The following is a 20,394-nucleotide window of genomic DNA, read 5'->3' on the forward strand; positions in this document are numbered from 1 at the left end:
GTGGATAGAACAGTGGCAAATGGAATTCAATCTGGAGAAGTGTGAGGTAATGCATTTGGGGAGGGCTAACAAGGCAAGGGAATACACTATAAATGGTAGGACAATGAGAAGTGCAGAAGATCAGAGGAACCTTGGAATGCATGTCCACAGGTAGCAGGATAGGTAGATAAGGTGGTTAAGAAGGCATATGGGATACTTGCCTTTATTAGCTGAGGCATAGAATATAAGAGCAGGGAGGTTATGCTTGAACTGTATAAAACACTAGTTAGGCCGCAGCTAGAATACTGTGTGCAGTTCTGGTTACATTACAGGAAGGATGTGATTGCACAAGAGGGGGTGCAGAGGAGATTTACGAGGCTGTTGCCTGGGCTTGGGAATTTTAGCTATAAGGAAGGATTGGATAGGCTGGGGTTTTCTTTGGAACAGAGGAGGCTGAGGGGAGACCTAATTGAGGTGTATAAAATTATGAGGGGCCCAGATAGAGTGGATAGGAAGGATCTATTTCCCTTAGCAGAAGGGTCAATAACCAGGGGGCATAGATTTAAAGCAATTGGTCGGAGGTTTAGAGATGATTTGAGGAGAAATGTTTTCACCCAGAGGGTGGTGAGGGTCTGGAACTCTGCCTGAAAGGGTGGTAAAGGCAGAGACCCTCGTCACATTTAAAAAGTACTTGGATATGCACTTCAAGTGCAATAACCTACAAGGCTATGGACCAAGTGCTGGAAAGTGGAATTAGGGTGGATAGCTCTTTGTCGGCTGTAGCGGACAGGAAGGGCCGAATGGCGGCCTCCTGTGCTGTTGATTCTATGACTAGACACTCTTATTAAAAATGCTTATTTTTGATGATAAACCCATTCTCCGCTGTATTAATACTGCACCTATTTTTTTTTTTTTATTTGTTCACAGGATGTGGGTGTTGCTAGCAAGGCCAGCATTTATTACCCATCCCCAATTGCCTTGAGAAGGTGGTGTTGAGCCGCCGCCTTGAACTGCTGCAGTCCTTGTGGTGAAGGTACTCCCACAGTGTTGTTAGGGAGTTCCAGGATTTTGACCCAGTGCCGATGAAGGATTGGCGATATACTTCTAAGTCAGGATGGTGTGTGACTTGGAGGGGGACTTGGAGGTGATGGTGTTCCCATGCACCTGATTCCCTTGTTCTTCTAGGTGGTAGAAGTCGCAGGTTTGGGAGGTGCTGCCGAAGAAGCCTTGGCGAGTTGCTGTAGTGCATCTTAGAGGGTAAACACTGTAGTGGTGGAGGAGGGAGTGAATGTTTAAGGTGGTGGATGGGGTGCCAATCAAGCGGGCTGCTTTGTCTTGGATGGTGTCGAGCTTCTTGTGTTGTTGGAGCTGCACTCATCCAGGCAAGTGGCGAGTATTCCATCACACTCCTGACTTGTGCCTTGTAGATGGTGGAAAGGCTTTGGGAAGTCAGGAGGCGAGACACTTGCTGCAGAATACCCAGCCTTTGACCCACTCGGTCCAGTTAAGTTGCTGGTCAATAGTGACCCCCAGGATGTTGATGGTGGGGTATTCAGCAATGGTAATGCTGTTGAATATTATGGGGAGGTGGTTAGACTCTCGCTTGTTGGAGATGGTCACTTCTGTGGCACTAATGTTACTTGCCACTTACTAGCCCAAGCCTGAATGTCATCCAGGTCTTGCTGCATGTGGGCATGGACTGCTTCATTTTCTGAGGAGTTGTGAGTGGAACTGAACATACTGCAATCATCAGCGAACATCCCCACGTCTGACCTTAAAATGGAGGGAAGGTCATTGATGAAGCAGTTGAAGATGGTTAGGCCTAGGACATTGCCCTGAGGAATTCCTGCAGCAATGTCCTGGAGATGATTGACCTCCAACAACCACCTAGTGTTAGGTATGACTCCAGCCAGTGGAGAGTTTTCCTCCTGATTCCCATTGACTTCAATTTTACTAGGGCTCCTTGATGTCAAGGGCAGTCACTCACCTCACCTCTGGAATTCAGCTCTTTTGTAATGAGGTCCGGAGCCGAGTGGTCCTTGCAGAACCCAAACTGAGCAGGTGAGTTAAGTGCCGCTTCATGGAAGTTGTCGTCGACAGTGTTATCACTTTGCTGATGATTGAGATTAGACTGATTCCGGCCAATTACCGCCCCATTGGATTTGTCCTGCTTTTTGTGAGCAGGACAGATCTGGGCAGTTTTCCACATTGATGTATTTAAGCGTGGTCTACCCGACAATATTTTTTAATGCAAAGAAAAAATTACGTTCTATTACGCTGACTGATTTTACTGGTTCATGGGAGATTGCAAGTTTGATTATGCAAATGAGTTTGGGCAAATCTTGAACCATGACTTCACTTCGGAAAACCAGCGTAATTTCATGTGCAATTTGCACCCATTTTCCCGATTGCGCCCAAAGCGGAAATTACACCAGGGTGTTCAAGCAACAGTGAAGAAGTACTAAGTATATGTTCAGTGATGGTTGGCTCCAAACACAATTTGATTTCAGATCTACAAGCACAAAATATATACTGAACATTGTGTTAATTAATTAGAACAGTTGTACAATGTCAGGATTTACATTAGACTCACAGTTAAGTGTCATCTGGTGTAATTCAGTCAATTTTACATTGCTTAATTCTGTATACCTGTGCAGCCTACTAATTACCACACACTATAGTGAGTTGAGGATACACTAAAGTGGGATGTCTAGAGTGTAACTAAATGTAATGCTTAAAAGGAAGAGTGTGCTAGGAGACTTTTAATATATCTAAAAACTTTTTAGGATGAAGTGTTTCCCCTATATTGGTGATCACAAAGCGTGTGGCTTCTTACTGATGTTGGGTTTTGTCGTCTTATGGGTGCATTGTTTGAATATATACCAATTCAAGCACACAAGTTTCCATAACTATCTTTTCCCAGTCCATTAATAAAGATTAACTTATTTTGTTTATTCTATATATTTCTTCTGTACTACTTCATATCCTGAAAATTCTTCTGGGCAACTCAATTTTTTTCTTCCTCTGTGGGAAATGGCCTATCCCCAGACAACTTACAGGAAATCTCCACCCTATCAACCAACCTTAAAACTATTCACTAATAAATAACAATTTTTATATCACTAGCCATGCAGATAATTAATAAAATGCTAGCAATTATCCTTATATACAATGCATAAGTAAAATGTAAGCAATAATTGTTTTTGTATATTTGAGTGGACAACTAGTCTTTAGAAACCATCTCTGGCTTTTATTTATAAAAACACTATATAGAGAATATAAATGAGTGCTTTAATTTGGGGAAAATTTCAAATTCTTACAAATTAAAGTTATTGCAAAGACAGTACTCAAACTATGCTGGTGTTCTCTGCACTGAATTCTGAAAACTGGCTAGCATCACCAGCTTCATGGAACTTCACTTGGCGACTGGCTTCCCAGCCTCGTCTGATCCGTGACAGTTTGCGATTCACAAAGGGAAGAAAAAGGTACACTTTGGCCAGAAGGACTATGCAAGGCACAATTAGAGCAATTGTGAATGTAGGTGGCAAGTAGAACTTGTATTGGGCTGAGTCAAAGGCTTTACGCCATCCAAAAGTTAGTGCGTGTAGAGTGCTGATCACCAGCGCGGTGTATCCAAGTCCAGACTGAAAAAGAACGACGACTTTAAGGTTCACATAACTGGTTGTCAACTTCTAATTTATACAAATTAAATACCTTTTACAGGATGTAGATGAATAATAATGTGCATTGGCTAACAAGCTTTTTACACAATGTTCTTTTAGAACTACCAGTATTAGACTTGCGTTTTATGTATACTATTTTGTATTCTATACTAGCATTACATTTGTGGATATTGCTTCAATTTTTCTCCCAACATAATTCACCAATCTTCAATGTACTTCTGGAACATCTCAATGATAAGGATAGGATTAAAGGCAGTAATTTGAATCTTGATTGATTAATTAACATTTTAATTTTAATTGTGTTCATATCTATTAAACAATAATCAGTGTGAAAATTGATGTGGCTAAATGACATTACTCATATTCTGACATTCTATAAAGAAGTATAGCTGTGAAGAATAGTATGTGGGCGGTACAGAACTTGGAGGGGTTGAGTTATTAATCAAATTACAGATTTGAACTATTGTCTTTAAATTGGAAATAGTTTACATTTTCTCCTTCAATTTTGCTGAATGGCATCATCTCATGCTGGTTATGGTTGCAATGGCCCTGTGCCCATTCTTCATGTGAGCCTGGACAGCAAGTGTTGATGGATTATTTAACCATTGATGTTGTCACAGCTACAACATCAATGGTTAAACAGCTGCTGTGATCACACCCAGTCTACATACTTGCACCAGAAGTAGGAATCTTGGCTGCTTTCCCCTTCAGCTGCCTAATTTGGGAATTCTGAAGCCAAGAGCAACTCCCACTGCTAACTCATCCTTGGCAAACAGGAAAGAACCTGCATTTATATAGTGCATTTCACAACCTCAGGAAGTCCCAAAACTCAGTCAATTAAGTACCTTTTGAAGTGTAGTCACTTGTAGGGAAATGTGGCAGCCAATTTGTGCACGGCCAGGTTCCACAAACAATGGAGATACACAACCATATAATCTAGTTTAGCGATATTGGTTGAGGGATAAATGTTGGCCACGTCACCGAGAGAACTTCCCAACTCTTATTTGAATAGTACCGTGGTCTTTCATATCGACCTGAGAAGGCAAAAGGGGGCCTAGGTTCAACGTCTCACCTGAAAGACAGTACCTTTGATAGTGAAGCATTCAGCATTCTTTTGGTATTACACTAAATTGTCAGCCTAGATCATCTGCTCAAGGCTTTGGACTGGGACTTGGACCCATAACTTTGACTCGGAAGAGAGTGCTAAAACTGAGTCAAGGCTGACATCTTAAGAGTACAGAGCAGGGATTAAACCTGAAGCCTTTAAAAAGGTCTTTCTGACTCACTTACTTTATGCTGATCCAACTTTTAAAATACATTTTTAAATAGCAAAATAATGTTAATGATCAAACAAAAACTAAGTATCTGCAATCTAACATTGTTTATTTACTAAGATGTAAAGTTGCAAAATGACAGCTCGTTTTTCTTGCCATTTTGCATTGACAAAAGACATTGGATTCAGAAATGCAATTAAAATATGTTGACCACCATAGTCTTAATATGAAGCAAATCAATAGACCCATTGTTTTACATCTGGATTTCTGCCCAATTGAGTTAAAAACGTGACCAGCATGAGAGTGCCATTAATAATAGAAGACTGAAGGAGTACCAGCATGTGACTGGTAAGTTGGCAAAATTAACCACAGCTTTCAAATACTAGACCAATGTTCAAGTCTTGCAATTAAATCCCAACTGAAGAATTGCTGCCAATGTTTTACAAACAGCCATATTGATGATTTTGCAGGAATCTTAAATGAACATAGATGCCCACAATAGCATTCTATGAATAATTATTCACTTGAAATAATTAAGTTCATAATTGACATAAGCATATTAGTGGAAAAAAATAATAGCATGATAAAAAATGTGAAACTGTCTTACTTGAATGAAATGAAATTCCCTCCAGTTCAGAGAACCTGCCACCGACGGCAGTGAGGTCACAGCAAGCAGTGAAAGCACACCAATAGCCAAAATTCCAAAGAAAAGGTAAATTTCCATCCTCCACACTTCTTCCTCTACCCAAGCACTTTTATTATTTCGAAACTGTTAAGACAACAGAAATAGGATCATGTGCAAATGTAGCACCATATTTACCATATACAAAGAACCATTAGAATAATTAATAATTTTCTATCAAGCAGTTTGCAGGCTATTTAATCCATTAACACGATGTCATTGATGTAACTCTTGATTATCTGTCCTTTTATTTGTTTTCAAACCATGCTAAAATATCTTTTAGTTTTCAGTATTGATGAAAGGTCCACACCCAAAATGTCAAAACTTGCCTTTCCTCTTTACAGATGCCGACTGACCTGCTGTGTATTTCTAGCATTTGCAGTTTTTCTTTTTATTCTAACAAAGTTACTATTCACTTCAAAGTACTTCGTGTATATATGTTTAGAGATGTGATAAGGTGCTACATAAATGTCTTTATTAATATGCCACACAATGTCAACAATGTGTTGTCACAGAGGCTCATCAACTATCAAATAATTTTTAATGCGATCCTGGGACTACAAATCAAATTTCAAAATGGCTGAATTCTAATTGTCCTGGCAAGCTAGTAAACTAACTTTCTTAGACTGTACTTGATGCATACTCTAAGAGGATGGAATGTATCGGTTTCAATTTGGTCTCCTAGTCACCATAACAAGTTTCTTTGGCAGTGTGTGTAGTCCTTGCAGTCTTTTGGGTATTAGGAACTGCATTTTTGATACCTTTCATTGTTGCCATACCCACGTTTTGGGGGTTGCAATGCCAAACTTTATAAGGGACATGACTTAGGAACGAAAATTGAAATAATGTTCCAAATCACATACTGATTACATTGTTTCAGGGGTCTTAATGTTAAATAATGTAGGTTTCCAGTGGGAAATCTTCATTTTTCCAAAGTAATTGTTAAAACCTGAAATTTTATCCCCAGAATTTTGTTATAAGTCCCATGCAATACAAAAGCACTCCACAAATTTCTGTCCCTCCCTGTAAGCCCCTTTGGTCTGTTTTAAGTAAAAGATAAACTTTCACCTTGCTCTAAGCAAAGAGTAAACATGGTGTAGGAGTTAAGGGATTATTCAAGCCCTCAACATACATGAAGTTTGAAAAGTGAATAAAAAGTAACAAAGGCTATCGGGATCCACGGTTTTGTCACAATTTTGTCAATTTCCATAATTAGCAATTATTAATGCCACAGATAGTAGTACTAATGCTATTTAACAGTGGTTCTTTAGAAATAAAATTTCATCCATTGTGGTTTTAACAACTTGAATCTGAAAATGGAAGTAGTAAACTCAAGCAGGTTATGAGCTTAAATGTGATTGGCAGGTAGACCAGTCAAGGGCAGATTTCTACAGACTAAATACAATAGTCTGAGGTGGATCAAGCAGGTTAAATACTGCTTGTGATCGTAATCCCTCGGGACTATAGTTGCTGTTATTTTGTCTGTTGATTACTAATTTTACTTTAAGTGCAAGTAGATTACAGCAAACTCCTTTTCTTCATTTAATGTGTCAATGTAACTGCAGAACACCAAGTTAGTATATTCACAGAATCACAGAATCCCCACAATGCAGATAGAGGCCATTTCGGCCCATCGAGCCTGCACCGACACATATCCCACCCTATCCCCACATATTTAATCCCCTAACACTAAGGGTCAATTTATCATAGCCAAATCAACCTAACCCGCACATCTTTGGACTGTGGGAGGAAACCGGAGCACCCGGAGGAAACCCACGCAGACACAGGGAGAATGTGCAAACTCCACACACAGTCGCCCGAGGCCGGATTTGAACCCGGGTCCCTGGCGCTGTGAGGCAACAGTGCTAACCACTATATTAAATATAACATCCTAAAAATGATTAGAAAGACATGTTAATATTTATTAATTGTAGTCTGTTCCTGTTAATTCAAAGTCAGTTCAAATTGCTGGATAATTTGAAGAGCATTTAAAAGTGCTACTTTGCCATTTTAATGGAAATGCTTCATTAAAATTTCTGGATAATTTGATAATTCAATCGTTGGTCCCTTCCCCTCCCCCACCCCAGGAGTGGACTGTATTTTAGAATTCTCTGAGTAAAACAATTTTATGTAAAAGCTGAGGGGAGAGGAAGGGCCTAGTTTGTCACCATTGTAAAATGGTCATATAATTATTCTCTAATGAAACCTGCCACTTGGTGGTGTGCTTGCTGCACCATCTTTGAACTTAGCTAACAATGTGTCAGTTGTGCAATGTTTTAAATTACAATTCTCTTACCTGGCTAAAAGCCTCATTCAGGAGCTGGTAACGTGCAGATCTACGCATAGGGAGACAGAGGCTATAGACAGCATGCAAAGCAGCGCAGAAAAAGCTCAACAGGCCAAGCTGCTTCCTTTGCTGAAGCCACTGATCTAACCAACGTGGAAAACGTTTGTACTTTGTGCCATTGTGCAGCTGGAAGATGGCTGCAAGGATTCCTGGCAGGTAAACAAGGGAGAGCATCACAAATGCAACACATGGTAGAGTGACATTAACAAGATCAATTGGGATTTTATAAAATGTATTCTGTCCTTTCATTACATAGGGATGAATAACCTTTCTAATAAAATTATAGATATAGAAAAATACAAATAAGACTAGTGCCAGCAAAACAGGTATTTTCCATGAAGGAAAGAGGCGTAGTGGGAGGTTCTCAATTTCTTTTGCAGATGATAATGAGCCCATATCCACAGGAATGAATCCCATATTTTGTGTCATTTCAGCCATCATACATCTAGCTTCTCGGCTGTCACTGCAGATCATCACCTGTAGGAGAGTAGGGTATGGTAGTTTTACAACTTAATAAGAGAGAGATCAGGAAAAGCTGTGTCTCTAGAAAGTTTAAGGCTAAACTGTGCACATGAAGTTAGTCGTACTGTTAAAATATTATTTGGCATCAAGAGGAATTAGTTTTGTTCACAGAATTCTGTAGGAGATCCAAAAGGACCCCCCTGGACAATTTTTATACCCACAAATAAGTTTCGTGCCATTGTGTTATCCAACAATCCCACTCCAGGGAATCTTACTCCACTTAGTCACATCCCCATTCCGGATTTACACTACAATTTGGCTTCAGTACAAAATGAAACTCCTTTGCACCAATGCTAACATTTCAGCCTAAACGCACTCTGCTTGGGATTGAAATGTAGATCTGTTCTGGGAGGTATCGTGCAGATATGACCATGATCACCACCATGCCTGTGCATTTTGCCAAAATTTACACAAGTAGAATGAGTGACATTAATCACACAATTCAACTTGTATTAGTAAAGGAGTAGAGATCAGATTAGTCCTGAAATGGACTGCATGAAATGGATGACTCAAATGAAAGACACATTATGCAATTTTTACTACATTATAGCAGCAATAAAATGCATAAATGTTAAAAGCAAAACCCTGAAAAACAAAAATAGAAATACTTGATCTACAGTCCCACCAACTGTGCTTAGTCCTATGACTATCTTTCTCCATCAGAAATTAGACATTAACAACAAATCAAGGAATTATTTTTCACCATTTTATTTCTGTGATACGCACCTGTTTATTTCCATCTCTTGCACCAGATTGTAAAGCCCAGGCTGAGATGACATTAAACCCTTTCACAACCGTACATTCTGGGAACAGAGAGGCGAGGTGTTTAGCATTTGATTCTTCATACTCATTTACTTGCACGTTGTTGCTGACATCCACCAAAATTTTCCCAGTCAGTACATCTCTTAGTTCACTCAATGTGCTGTAATGTTCATGGTACACTGCTACGAAGATAATGTTGACCCTGCCTATGGCTTCTCGTTGACTGGTAACTTCAGTCGCAGTGGGAAACAAAGCTGCAGTGCGTTGAGGATGTCGACTTCCAACGATTACGCCATAACCAGAACATACCAGACGCGCTGCCAAAGAGCGAGCAAAATCTCCAGTTCCCAAAATTCCAACAGCTATTTTCTGGAGATCATAATGAGGAATTTCACTCTCATTTCCCAAGAGTGGTTTTACCATTTCTTTTTTAGCCATTCTTTGTACTGAAAGAGAGAGGGGTGGGGAGAGATGTTATTTTCTGTGGACAATCCACTATTGCAGTAAATAAACACATGATCTCCATTAGTTTACGATGCACACATCTGTACAACTTACAACGTGAGCTATGTAACTCGTCAGTTTACACTCTCAGAAGTATTAATTATTTTGAACCCTTACAAAGCCTAATGTGTAAATAAGGTTTGTGTTTTAATGCAGCCAGCATAGGTCCTTTCAAAGCTGATCAGCTGTGGTGTGTGCACCAGACTGCACTGGCACAGTCATAGAACTGACTCTCAGATGTCACTATTCCCCCATAGTTGAGGCTGCAACTCATCCCCTGGCTTCATGTTCCAACATGTTTCCCACCCTAGCAGCCAAACTGGCAGCAGAACATTCATCTCCAAATCCCCCCTCATTCTCTGCCCCTACTCCTGCTTCTCCACAAATTCAACACCTCACCCATCACCACCCCTTCTACAAGATCCTCCTCACTGAAGTATCTTCCCTACATCTTACATCAGTCTTTGCACAGAGAGACTACTCAGCCTTGGTAACTTCAACCTCTACCTGAAGTCAACTTCCCTGCCCTTCTAACCCTCATATCAACTTTCAACCACTCCTTTTGACTTCATCACCACATACTACCTTAAGTTCTTAGGTCTCGATCACCGACAGTGCTCTGTCCAATCATTTTCTCATCTCCTTTCTCCGATGTATTCCCCCGCCTGCTCCTAACCACCACATTCAATCTCTAGAAAAGCTGCGCTCCTCCAATTTTCTCATAAGCCCTGCCATGTTCCAACTAGGAATGAAGTTCTGCTGAGGGAATTTGAGGTTGTAACAAATTAAAAAGCAGAACCTCAAAGGTAATAATCTCTGGATTGTTACCTGAGCCATGCACAAATTGGCAAACGGACAAACTGATTAGAGGTTTAAGTGTGTGGCTCAGAGTGGTGTGGAAGGAAGGGATTTCAGTTCATGGGGCACTGGCACCAGTACTGGGAAAAGAGGGAGCTGTTCCATTGGGACGGGCTCCACTGTCTGCCTTCACGGAAGAAGACACAAAAAACTTCCCGGAAATAGCGGAGAGCCAAGGGTCTGGTGAGAATGAGGAACGGAAAGAAATTAGAATTAGTGGAAAGAAAAGTACTGGAGAAATTAATGGGACTTAAAGCCGATAAATCCCCTGGACCCAATGGCCTACATACTAGGGTTCTGAAAGAGGTGGCTATACAGATAGTGGATGCATTGGTTGTCATTTTCCAAAATTCCATAGATTCTGGAACGGTTCCCGCGGATTGGAAGGTGGCAAATGTAACCCCACTATTTAAGAAAGGAGGGAGGGAGAAAATGGGGAACTGCAGACCAGTTAACCCGACATCAGTAGTAGGGAAAATGCTGGAATCTATTATTAAGGGCGTGGTAACAGGGCACTTAGTAGGATTGGCAGAGTCAACATGGATTTATGAAAGGGAAATCGTGTTTGACGAACTTGGAGTTTTTTGAGGTTGTAACTAGCAGAATAGATAAGGGGGAACCAGCAGATGTGGTGTATTTGGATTTTCAGAAGGCATTCAATAAGGTGCCACACGAGGTTATTAAACAAAATTAGGGCTCATGGGATTGGGGGTAATATACTAGCATGGATTGAGGATTGGTTAACAGACAGAAAACAGAGTAGGAATAAATGGGTCATTTTCAGGTTGGCAGGCTGCAACTAGTGGGGTACCACAAGGATCAGTGCTTGGGCCTCAGCTATTCATAATCTACATCAATGATTTGGATGAGGGGACCAAATGTAATATATCCAAGTTTGCTGATGATACAAAGCTGGGTGGGAATGGAAGTTGTGAGGAGGATGCAAAGAGGCTTCAAGGGGATATAGACAAGCTAAGTAAGTGGGCAAGAACATGGCAAATGGAGAAATGTGAAGTTATTCACTTTGGTAGGAAAAATAGAAAGGCAGAGTATTTTTTTTTATATGGTGAGAGATTGGGAAACGTTGGTGTTCAGAGGGACCTGGGTGTTCATGTACACGAATCACTGAAAGTTAACATGCAGGTACAGCAATCAATTTGGAAAGCAAATGGTATGTTGCCCTTTATTACAAGAGGATTTGAGTATAAGAGTAAAGATGTCTTACTGCAATTATATAGGGCCCTGGCGAGACCACACCTGGAGTATTGTGTACAGTTTTGGTCTTCTTACCTAAGGAATACTTGCCATAGAGGGAATGCAACAAAGGTTCACCAGACTGGTTCCTGGGATGGGGGGATTGTCCTAGGAGGACAGATTGAGTAGACCAGGCCTATATTCTCTAGAGTTTAGAAGAATGAGACGTGATCTCATTGAAACATACAAAATTCTTACAGGGCTTGACAGGGTAGATGCAGGGAGGATGTTTCTCCTGGCTGGGGAGTCTAGAACCAGGGGGTCGGCCATTTAGGACAGAGATGAGGAGGAATTTCTTCACTCAGAGGGTGGTGAATCTTTGGAATTCTCTACCCCAGAGGGCTGTAGAGATTCAGTAGTTGAGTATATTCAAGTCCGAGATCGATAGATTTTTGGATATTAAGGGAATCAAGGGATATGGGGATAGTGCAGGAAAGTGGAGTTGAGGTAGCCATGATCTTATTGAATGGCAGAGCAGGCTCAAGGGGCTGAATGGCCTACTCCTGCTCCTATTTCTTAATGTTCTTATGCTGTGATCTTACTGAATACCGCTCCTCTATTCCCTCTCCCACCATCTGAGTCCACAAACCATTAAGTAGGTGTTCTCCTGGCCTGGTGGATTTTGAATAGTGTGCTTCTGATCTTTTGATGATTGAATATGCTTTGTTTGATGTAAACTCAGCAGTTCAGTATTGCAGAAAGGACAGACAATTTGGTCTCGTTCCTAAAAGTACCTGCATAACTGTATAGTAAAATGAATTTCACAGATGTTTGTAATCATACAAAAGTGGACATGATACAACTTAATTAATTTGTGCAAGTTACCTTGAAAACATCCATGTTTTTGGACATAATTTTGAATAGATATCTTGCTTGAAAACTAAGTATCCCAAAATAATGGAAGTGACAAGTACAAAAATGTATACACTGGTAGTGACACACAAGCACATTGGAGCATATTTCTACAGGACAAAGCTGTGCATTGGAGTACTAGAATTACCTTTAGCTTCAAAATGCTTCCTTTACCTACAGCGCTTCCTTTACCTACAGCTATTCCATTATGTGCCAGATATTCCAGACAACAAATTTAGTAAAATGGAAAGAGGAAGTGTGTTAAATCAAATTTTTGTACTTCACACTTGTGTTCGTGGTAAAAATTTCACTTTATACTCATTTGTTTTTATAAAGTAAATACTCAGAACCCTCAGCCAAGGACACTCAGTTAAACAACATTGAATGATTGGGGGAGACCAGCTAGAAAAGTGGTAGCTGACCTCCAATTGATCTGCTATCTTGTTCCAAACGTTCAGCTGTCAGCCTTTAATCTGCAACTGTGGGTTTCTACTGTCTGGCTAAAATGCAATTTTTAAAAAATTTTGTTCTGAGGATATATGCAACACAAGCAAGTCCACCTTTATTGCCCATCCCAGTTGCCAGAGAAGGTTTTCTATTTGAACTTTTCCAGTCCTGGTGACAATGGTGCTTCCACAGTGGTATTAGGTAGGAATGCCAGGATAGACCCAGCGACACTGAAATGACGATATACATCCAAGTCAGGATGGTGTGCGACTTGGAGGGGAATATGGAGGTGATGGTGTTCCCACAAAATTGCTGCTCTTGTCTTTCTTGGTAGTAAAAATCAGAGGAGGGAGGTGCTCTCAAAGTAAATTTGTTGAGTTGCTACAGTACATCCTGTAGATAATACTGCAGCCACATGCGCCTGTGGTAGAGGGAATGGAACTGCTCTGTCTTGGATGGTGTCAAGCTTCTTAAGTGTTGTTGCAACTGCACCAATTTAGGTGAGTGGGGGGTATTCCACCATACTGACTTGAATCTTGCAGATGGTGAAGAATCTATTCTGGGTTAGGAGGTGAGCCACTCATCACAGAGGACCCAGTTGCTGCTCCATTTTTGTAGCCATGGTGTTGATATGGCTGGTCCAGTTCAGTTCTGGTCAATGGTAATCTCCAACATGTAAATGATGGGTGACCCACCGATGATGGTACTGTCGAAGGTCAAGGGGAGATAGCTGGGCTTTCTCTTGTTGAAGTCATTGCCTTGAATTTGCATGCAAATACTACCTGCCACTTCCTAGCCCAAGCCTGGATGTTATCCAAGTCCTGCTGTAGGCTGGCATGGGCTGCTTCATTATTGGAAGAGTTGCAAATGGAGCCAGATACTGTGGAGCAATGTTCCCGTTAAGCTGTGCAGCGGTCCGGAGGTCCCGCGCAGGCCACTCCCTGGCTTTTAGTGGAAAAACCCTGCATGCGCAGAAATTTGAATGGACTGCGCAGCCTGTTAAAGGGGCTGTGCACCCAAAAAAAAATTAGAGGGAACATTGCTATCAGTAAACAGCCCCATTCCTGAACTTATTAAGCAGCAGCTGAAGATAGTTAGGCCGAGGATGCTTCGCCGATAAATTCCTTCAGGTGATATCCTGGGGTTGTGATGACTGGCTGCTGACCACCATAACCATCTTGCCTGTGCATCAAGCAAGACTATAACCAGTAGAGGATTTTTCCTTTGACTCCCATCGACTTCAGTTTTGCTAGGGCTCGTTGGTGCCATAACTGGGTCAAATGTTGCCTTGATGACAAGGGCAGCTACTCTCGCCTCTCGACTGCCAGTTAGCATCCATGTCTTGATTAAGGCTGTGATGAAGTTTATAACGGAGTTGTTCTGGCAGTGAGCAGGTTATGGGAGCATTGGTGCTGCTTGATGGCATTATTCAACTCCATCCATCACTTTACTGATGATTGGGAGGAGCCAGATAGGGTGATAATTGGCTGGGTTAGATTTACCCTGTATTTTTGTGGATAGAATCTACCTGGGCAATCCTCCACATCGTCAGATTGATGCCACCGTCATAGCTATGCTGGAACCGCTTTGCTAGGGGAGTAGCTAGCTCTGGTGCACAGGTCTTGAAGCAAGACAACCATGATATTGTGAGCCCATGGCCTTTTGCTGTGTCCAGTGCACTCAGCTGCTGCTTAACATTATGTGGTGTGTGTTAGATCCGTGTATCTTGATGTTGTGTGTCCTTCAATAATTAGACAAGAGACTGCAGAGAACAATCAACAGGTGTTTACTGGATGAGGGTTGCTCTAAAACTAACTATACAGATCCCTACTCAGGGTTTATATACAGGTGTGGTCACTGCCGGTACTACAGTATACAGGAGCTGTAAAAAGTAGTTCTCCCCTTAAAGGTACATACACTACAATTCCTCCCCTTTTAGATTAACAGTACCATAACATTCATTTAACAATTAAATATCAACTAATTACAATTAACACTTAACATGCAACATTAACTGAAAATAGTTTATAAATTCAGTCTTTGGGGCAGCTTCCTGATCCTTTCTGGATAGCGCCTTTCCTGAGTGTCTTGCTCTTGGTGCGGAGGCGATTCTGGCCCCCTGTCGTCGGTTGGTTCATCAGCTTCCGATGCTACTGTTTCTGGGGTAGATGCTACCTGTATGACTGGTTCATCACCAGGTACGCGAGACATGGGGTTGACTTGTTCCTGTGACTCTAGGATCTGGTCAACATGGCGTCTCACAATGTTCTCTCCAACATCCACTGTGTACATTAGTGGCCCCTGCCGTGTGCATATCGTTCCTGGTTGCCATTTCTCTGTTCGGTAATCGCGGGCCAAGACTGGTTGCCCTACATTGAAGCTCCTTGTTGGCTTCTCATTGATGTGCTGGAATTGCTTATTCTCAACATCTCTTCGTACATTTGGTCTGAGCAAATCCAGACGAGATCGCAACCTTCGGTTAAAGAACATCATGGCCGGGGTCTGGTTGGTGACTGCATGTGTCGCATTTCTGTAGGCTAACAGGAAATTGTCCACCTTATGCTGCAGTGGAATGTCGTCATCGCAGATGGCCCTTACTGCTTTTTTAAAGGTTTGTACGAACCTCTCAGCCAATCCATTTGTGGCTGGATGATACGGGGCGGATGTGTAATGCCTTACCCCATTCCTTTTCAGAAATCTTTGAAACTCTTCGGACACAAACTGTGGTCAATTACCAGAGCAAATCTGCTCTGGCAAGCCGTTCCTGGCAAATATGGTCCGTAGGACTGCAATAGTTTTCTCCGTGGTGGTGGAGGATATTTTGATCACTTCAGGCCATTTCGAGTGCGCATCCACGGCTATTAAAAACATTGAGTCCATGAATGGACCAGCAAAATCAATATGCACCTGTTGCCATGGAGATGAGGGCCACTCCCATGGGTGTAGAGGGGCATGTGGTGGTGCATTTTGGACCTTCTGGCATCCTGAGCAGCTCTTTGTCAGGTCCTCGATTTGATCGATCCCCAGCCACCACACATAAGCCCTAGCAAGGCTTTTCATTTTCACCCCTCCCAGATGGCCTTCGTGAAGCTCATGGAGCACTCTCTCCCTTAACTTGGGTGGAATTACCACTCGGGATCCACACATCAAGGTCCCCTGGCATACTGACAGCTGTTCTCTTCTGGATGAGAATGCTGGCAACAGTGAGTCGCCATGTGTTGGCCATCCCTTCACCGTCAAGTCATATACCCGAGACAGTGTAGGGTCATTTCGGGCCTCCTCTATCCGCGTTAGTTACTGGCAAGCGTTCAATTATAGCCGAATAAAATATCTCGACAGGGTCCACTGCTGGTGCTTCCTCCGCAGTAGGCAGTGGCAGGCGTGATAGCCCATCAGCGTTTCCATGCTGTTTTGTGCCCTTATACTCGATTTCATATTGGTTTGCCCCTAGAAAAAGGGACCATCTTTGTAGCCGTTGCGCAGTCATCACCGGAACGCCCTTCTTTGGATTAAAGATGGAGACAAGTGGTTGGTGGTCAGTCAGCAAGGTGAACTTCTGCCCGTGCAGATAGTGGTTGAACTTTTTCACTCCCCACACTAGGCTGAGGGCCTCCCTGTCAATCTGGGCGTAGTTATGCTCGGCTGAGGTTAGTGACCGAGACGCAAAGGCTACTGGCCTTTCCGAGTCGTCCGGGAATTTGTGCGACAGCACCGCTCCAATGCCATAGGGTGATGCATCACACGCCAACCGAATTGGTAGTGCTGGGTTGAAATGAGCCAACACCTCTTTTGATGTGATCAATTCTTTGCACTTCTGGAAAGCTCGTTTACATTCGTCATTCCACTTCCATGGTACCCCCGTTTGCAGTAGGGTGTTCAGTGGGTGTAGTACTGTAGACAAATTCGGCAAGAACTTATGGTAGTAGTTCACCAGCCCGAGGAACGACCTCAGTTGTGACACATTTTCCGGTGCTGGAGCCTTGACTACTGCCTCGATCCTTTTCAGGGGACTTATGTAACCCCTCTTCATCAATAACGTGGCCACAATACGAGATCTGCTTCTGGAAAAACTCGCATTTGTGGCGATTAGCTCGGAGCCCATATTCCTTCAATCTAGTGAGCACCTGCTCCAGGTTGGCGAGGTGATCACTGTCATTTTCACCCGTGACCAGGATGTCGTCCAAATAACACTGGGTCCCTGGAATCCCTTGCAGGACTTGATCCATTGCCCTTTGCCAAATAGCCGGAGCTGATGCTACCCCGAACACCAGCTGGTTGTATTGGTAGAGACCTTTATGAGTGTTGATCGTGAGGTACTGTTTCGAGGCTTCTTCTACCTCCATTTGCAGGTACGCCTGGGCCCGATCAATCTTAGTGAAGCGTTTCCCTCCAGATAGCGAGGCAAAAATATCTTCAATCCGCGGAAGCAGATATTGTACCGTGTGAAGGACTGGGTTCACTGTCACCTTAAAGTCCCCACAGATGCGAACTTTCTTTGGTTCCTCAGGCGTATTACTCAACGACCTCTTCATTACAGGAACGATGGGTGTAGCCTGAACGTTCCAAACCTTCCAGCTCTGCTTCAACGGCTGGGCGGATCGCATAAGGCACCGGTCTGGCCTTAAAAACTTTGGGCTTGCATTTTCCTCTATTTTGATTGTCGCTGTTATGCCTTTTAGTGTTTGAGTCCCTCCTGGAACACTTCTTCTGCGTCAGTTAGCATTTTTGACAGTCGTCCAGGTGTGACGTTGTCATCCTTTTTGGCATCTACAGTCAGTGCTTGTATGGAATGCCAATCTAGCTGTATCTTCCGGATCCATTCACGTCCTAGTAGTGGTGGTCCTCCATCTGACAATACATATAAGTCCAATTTTGGTGTTTTCTTGCCGTTATATATAACGTTCACCCATATTTTTCCTTTGGGGTAGACAATCTCTCTATCTTTCAAGGGTATATGTGAGAATAGCCACTTGTAGTCCCTTCGGTTTATGACTGTTAGGGCTGATCCTGTGTCCAATTCCATTTTCACTTGGACTCTGGCTATCTTGAGCGTGACCCAGATAGTTTGGTGATCCTCCGTTTTGATCACAATATATAGTTTCAGATAACCCAGCTCCTTGCTTCCGGAGTCTGTATCACTTTTCTGTTCGCCTGAACTACTCTCTGTCACCTTATGTACCTTCTTGTACTTCTCCTGTGGAGATTTCTTGCTGCTGGTTTTCTTTCCCGACCTGCAGACTCTTGCTATGTGTCTTACTTTTCCACACTGTCTGCACACTTTGTCCTTGAACCAGCAATCATTATGGTCGTGTGTTGTTCTGCCGCAGCGATAGCACTTCACTGTTCCGTATGACATTTCATTTGTGCCATATTCTTGCGGTCTCCGTTGTATCTCTGCAGCGCCCCGTGTGGCTGCTTCATGTGATACTGCCATGCTGAAAGCCTTGTCCAGCGTAAGATCCTTTTCTGATAGAAGCCGTTTCTCGGTTCCTTCACTTTGAAGCCCACGCACAAACTTGTCCCTTAAAGTATCTGCTAGTCCCGTTCCAAACTGGCAGTGTTTCGATAGCTTGCGCAGTTCTGTTAAATACTCAGCATTACTTTCATCTTTATGCTGGTTCCTTTTGTGAAACTTAAATCTTTCTGCTATCAGCAGCGGTGTGGGGTTTAAGTGGTTTTGTAGGATTGACACTATGTTTTCAAAATCCTTTTCCACTGGCTTCTCTGGGGTTACTAGGTTTCGCAGTAAGCCATACGTTTTTGCACCCATTGAATTGAACAATACCAGCGCTTTCCTGTCATCTGGCACTTCATTCGCCTTGCAGTACACTTCTATGTGTTCGACATATGTCGTCCAATCTTCGACTTCATTGTCGAACGCTGTGACACTGCCACTCTTCGGCATCCCTGGGTGTGGTTAGACTGGCTCAAAATGGCGTCTCCCGCGCTCTCCCTTCTCCGCTGTGGCTCAAAATGGCGTCTCCTGCGCTCTCCCTTCTCCGCTGAGGCTCAAAATGGCGTCTCCCGCACTCTCCCTTCTTCTCCGCTGCGGCTCAAAATGGCGTCTCCTGCGCTTTCCTTTCTTCCCCGCTGACGCTGCTCGGCCCTTGAACACCGGCTGCGCTCTGCGCGTTTTCCTGCGCGCCTCTCTGTCTCGTTGACGCTGCTCGGCCCTTGAACACCGGCTACGCTCTGCTCTCTCTCGTTGATGCCGCTCGGTCCTGAACACCGGCTGCGCCCTGTGCGCTCTACCCTCGCTCTTCTCCCGTTGACGCTGCTCGGCCTTTTTCTGTGCCGTCGGTCGGCTCTAGCCGCCGCTGTCCGGGAAAGGTCTGCGCCGCACCTGTTGCCAGCCCGTTTCGCTGGACCACCGCGACTGGAGAACCAAGCCAAGCTCTCAACAGCCTCCCCTGCGATGCTCAAGTCTCCGCTGGATGGTCGACACCCATGCTTCTGGACTCGGCCTTCTTCTTTCACTGTTCTCCAGGAGCGAATCCCTGGGAGGTGATGCAGAGTTGCAGGTAGGTTTGAATCTTCTCGTCGCCAATGTTAGATCCGTGTAGCTTGATGTTGTGTGTCCTTCAATAATTAGACAAGAGACTGCAGGGAACAATCAACAGGTGTTTACTGCATGAGGGTTACTCTAAAACTAACTGTACAGATCCCTACTCAGGGTTTATAGACAGGTGTGGTCACCTACAGTATACAGGAGCTGTAAAAAGTAATTCTCCCCTTAAAGGTACATACACTACAGTGTGCACCATATTGGCTAGACATGGGTATCTATGATGGCGAGGACCTTAGGAGGCCGAATGGGAACTTTTGGCTTAAGACACTTGCAAACACTTTAGTTTTGTCTCTTGCACTTGTGTGCTGCGCTCCACCCATGGATGAGAATGGGAATGTTTCTTCTACAGTATAACAATGCTGAGAAATGAAATAAAGATTGCTTTTTATATTACTAGTTTATTACCCTAGTTACACTATTTTCATCTGTTAAATTGTAAATTCTATCAATTAAAAATATTTTGCTTTCTTAAAGAAACAAAAAAGCCACTTGCATAACCATGAAAAAGAGGAACCAAGTTCACACCCATAACTTTTCAAATTGTGAGTTCCCAATCTGTGACAAGTTATTAGAGACCACTCTTTCTACCTTCTAGGAAACAGCTCAAAAGTGATACTAGAAAAGATCTTTCAGGAGGACACACATTTGGTGCACATTTGTGC

General features: G+C 43.0%; 1 protein-coding gene across 7 annotated transcripts in view; it reads right to left on the reverse strand.

Moving 5' to 3' along the window:
- Window positions 1–20,394, reverse strand: part of steap3 (STEAP family member 3, metalloreductase) — a 57,664-nt gene that overhangs the window by 21,059 nt on the left and 16,211 nt on the right. For 4 of the 7 annotated variants that reach the window (XM_085986544.1, XM_085986542.1, XM_085986543.1 and 1 more), the window contains 4 exons: window positions 9,214–9,695; window positions 7,915–8,442; window positions 5,544–5,705; window positions 3,252–3,623 (listed from right to left, as the gene is read on the reverse strand). In XM_085986544.1, the coding sequence (XP_085842670.1) occupies window positions 3,327–3,623; window positions 5,544–5,705; window positions 7,915–8,442; window positions 9,214–9,687 (1,461 nt within the window). In that variant the 5' untranslated portion in view covers window positions 9,688–9,695 and the 3' untranslated portion in view covers window positions 3,252–3,326. The other 3 variants (XM_085986548.1, XM_085986546.1, XM_085986547.1) reach the window with 3 other exon arrangements.

This window comes from Somniosus microcephalus, chromosome 4, assembly GCF_052327205.1.
Source record: "Somniosus microcephalus isolate GS21.2 chromosome 4, FLI_Smic_1.0, whole genome shotgun sequence".
NCBI lineage: Eukaryota > Metazoa > Chordata > Chondrichthyes > Squaliformes > Somniosidae > Somniosus > Somniosus microcephalus.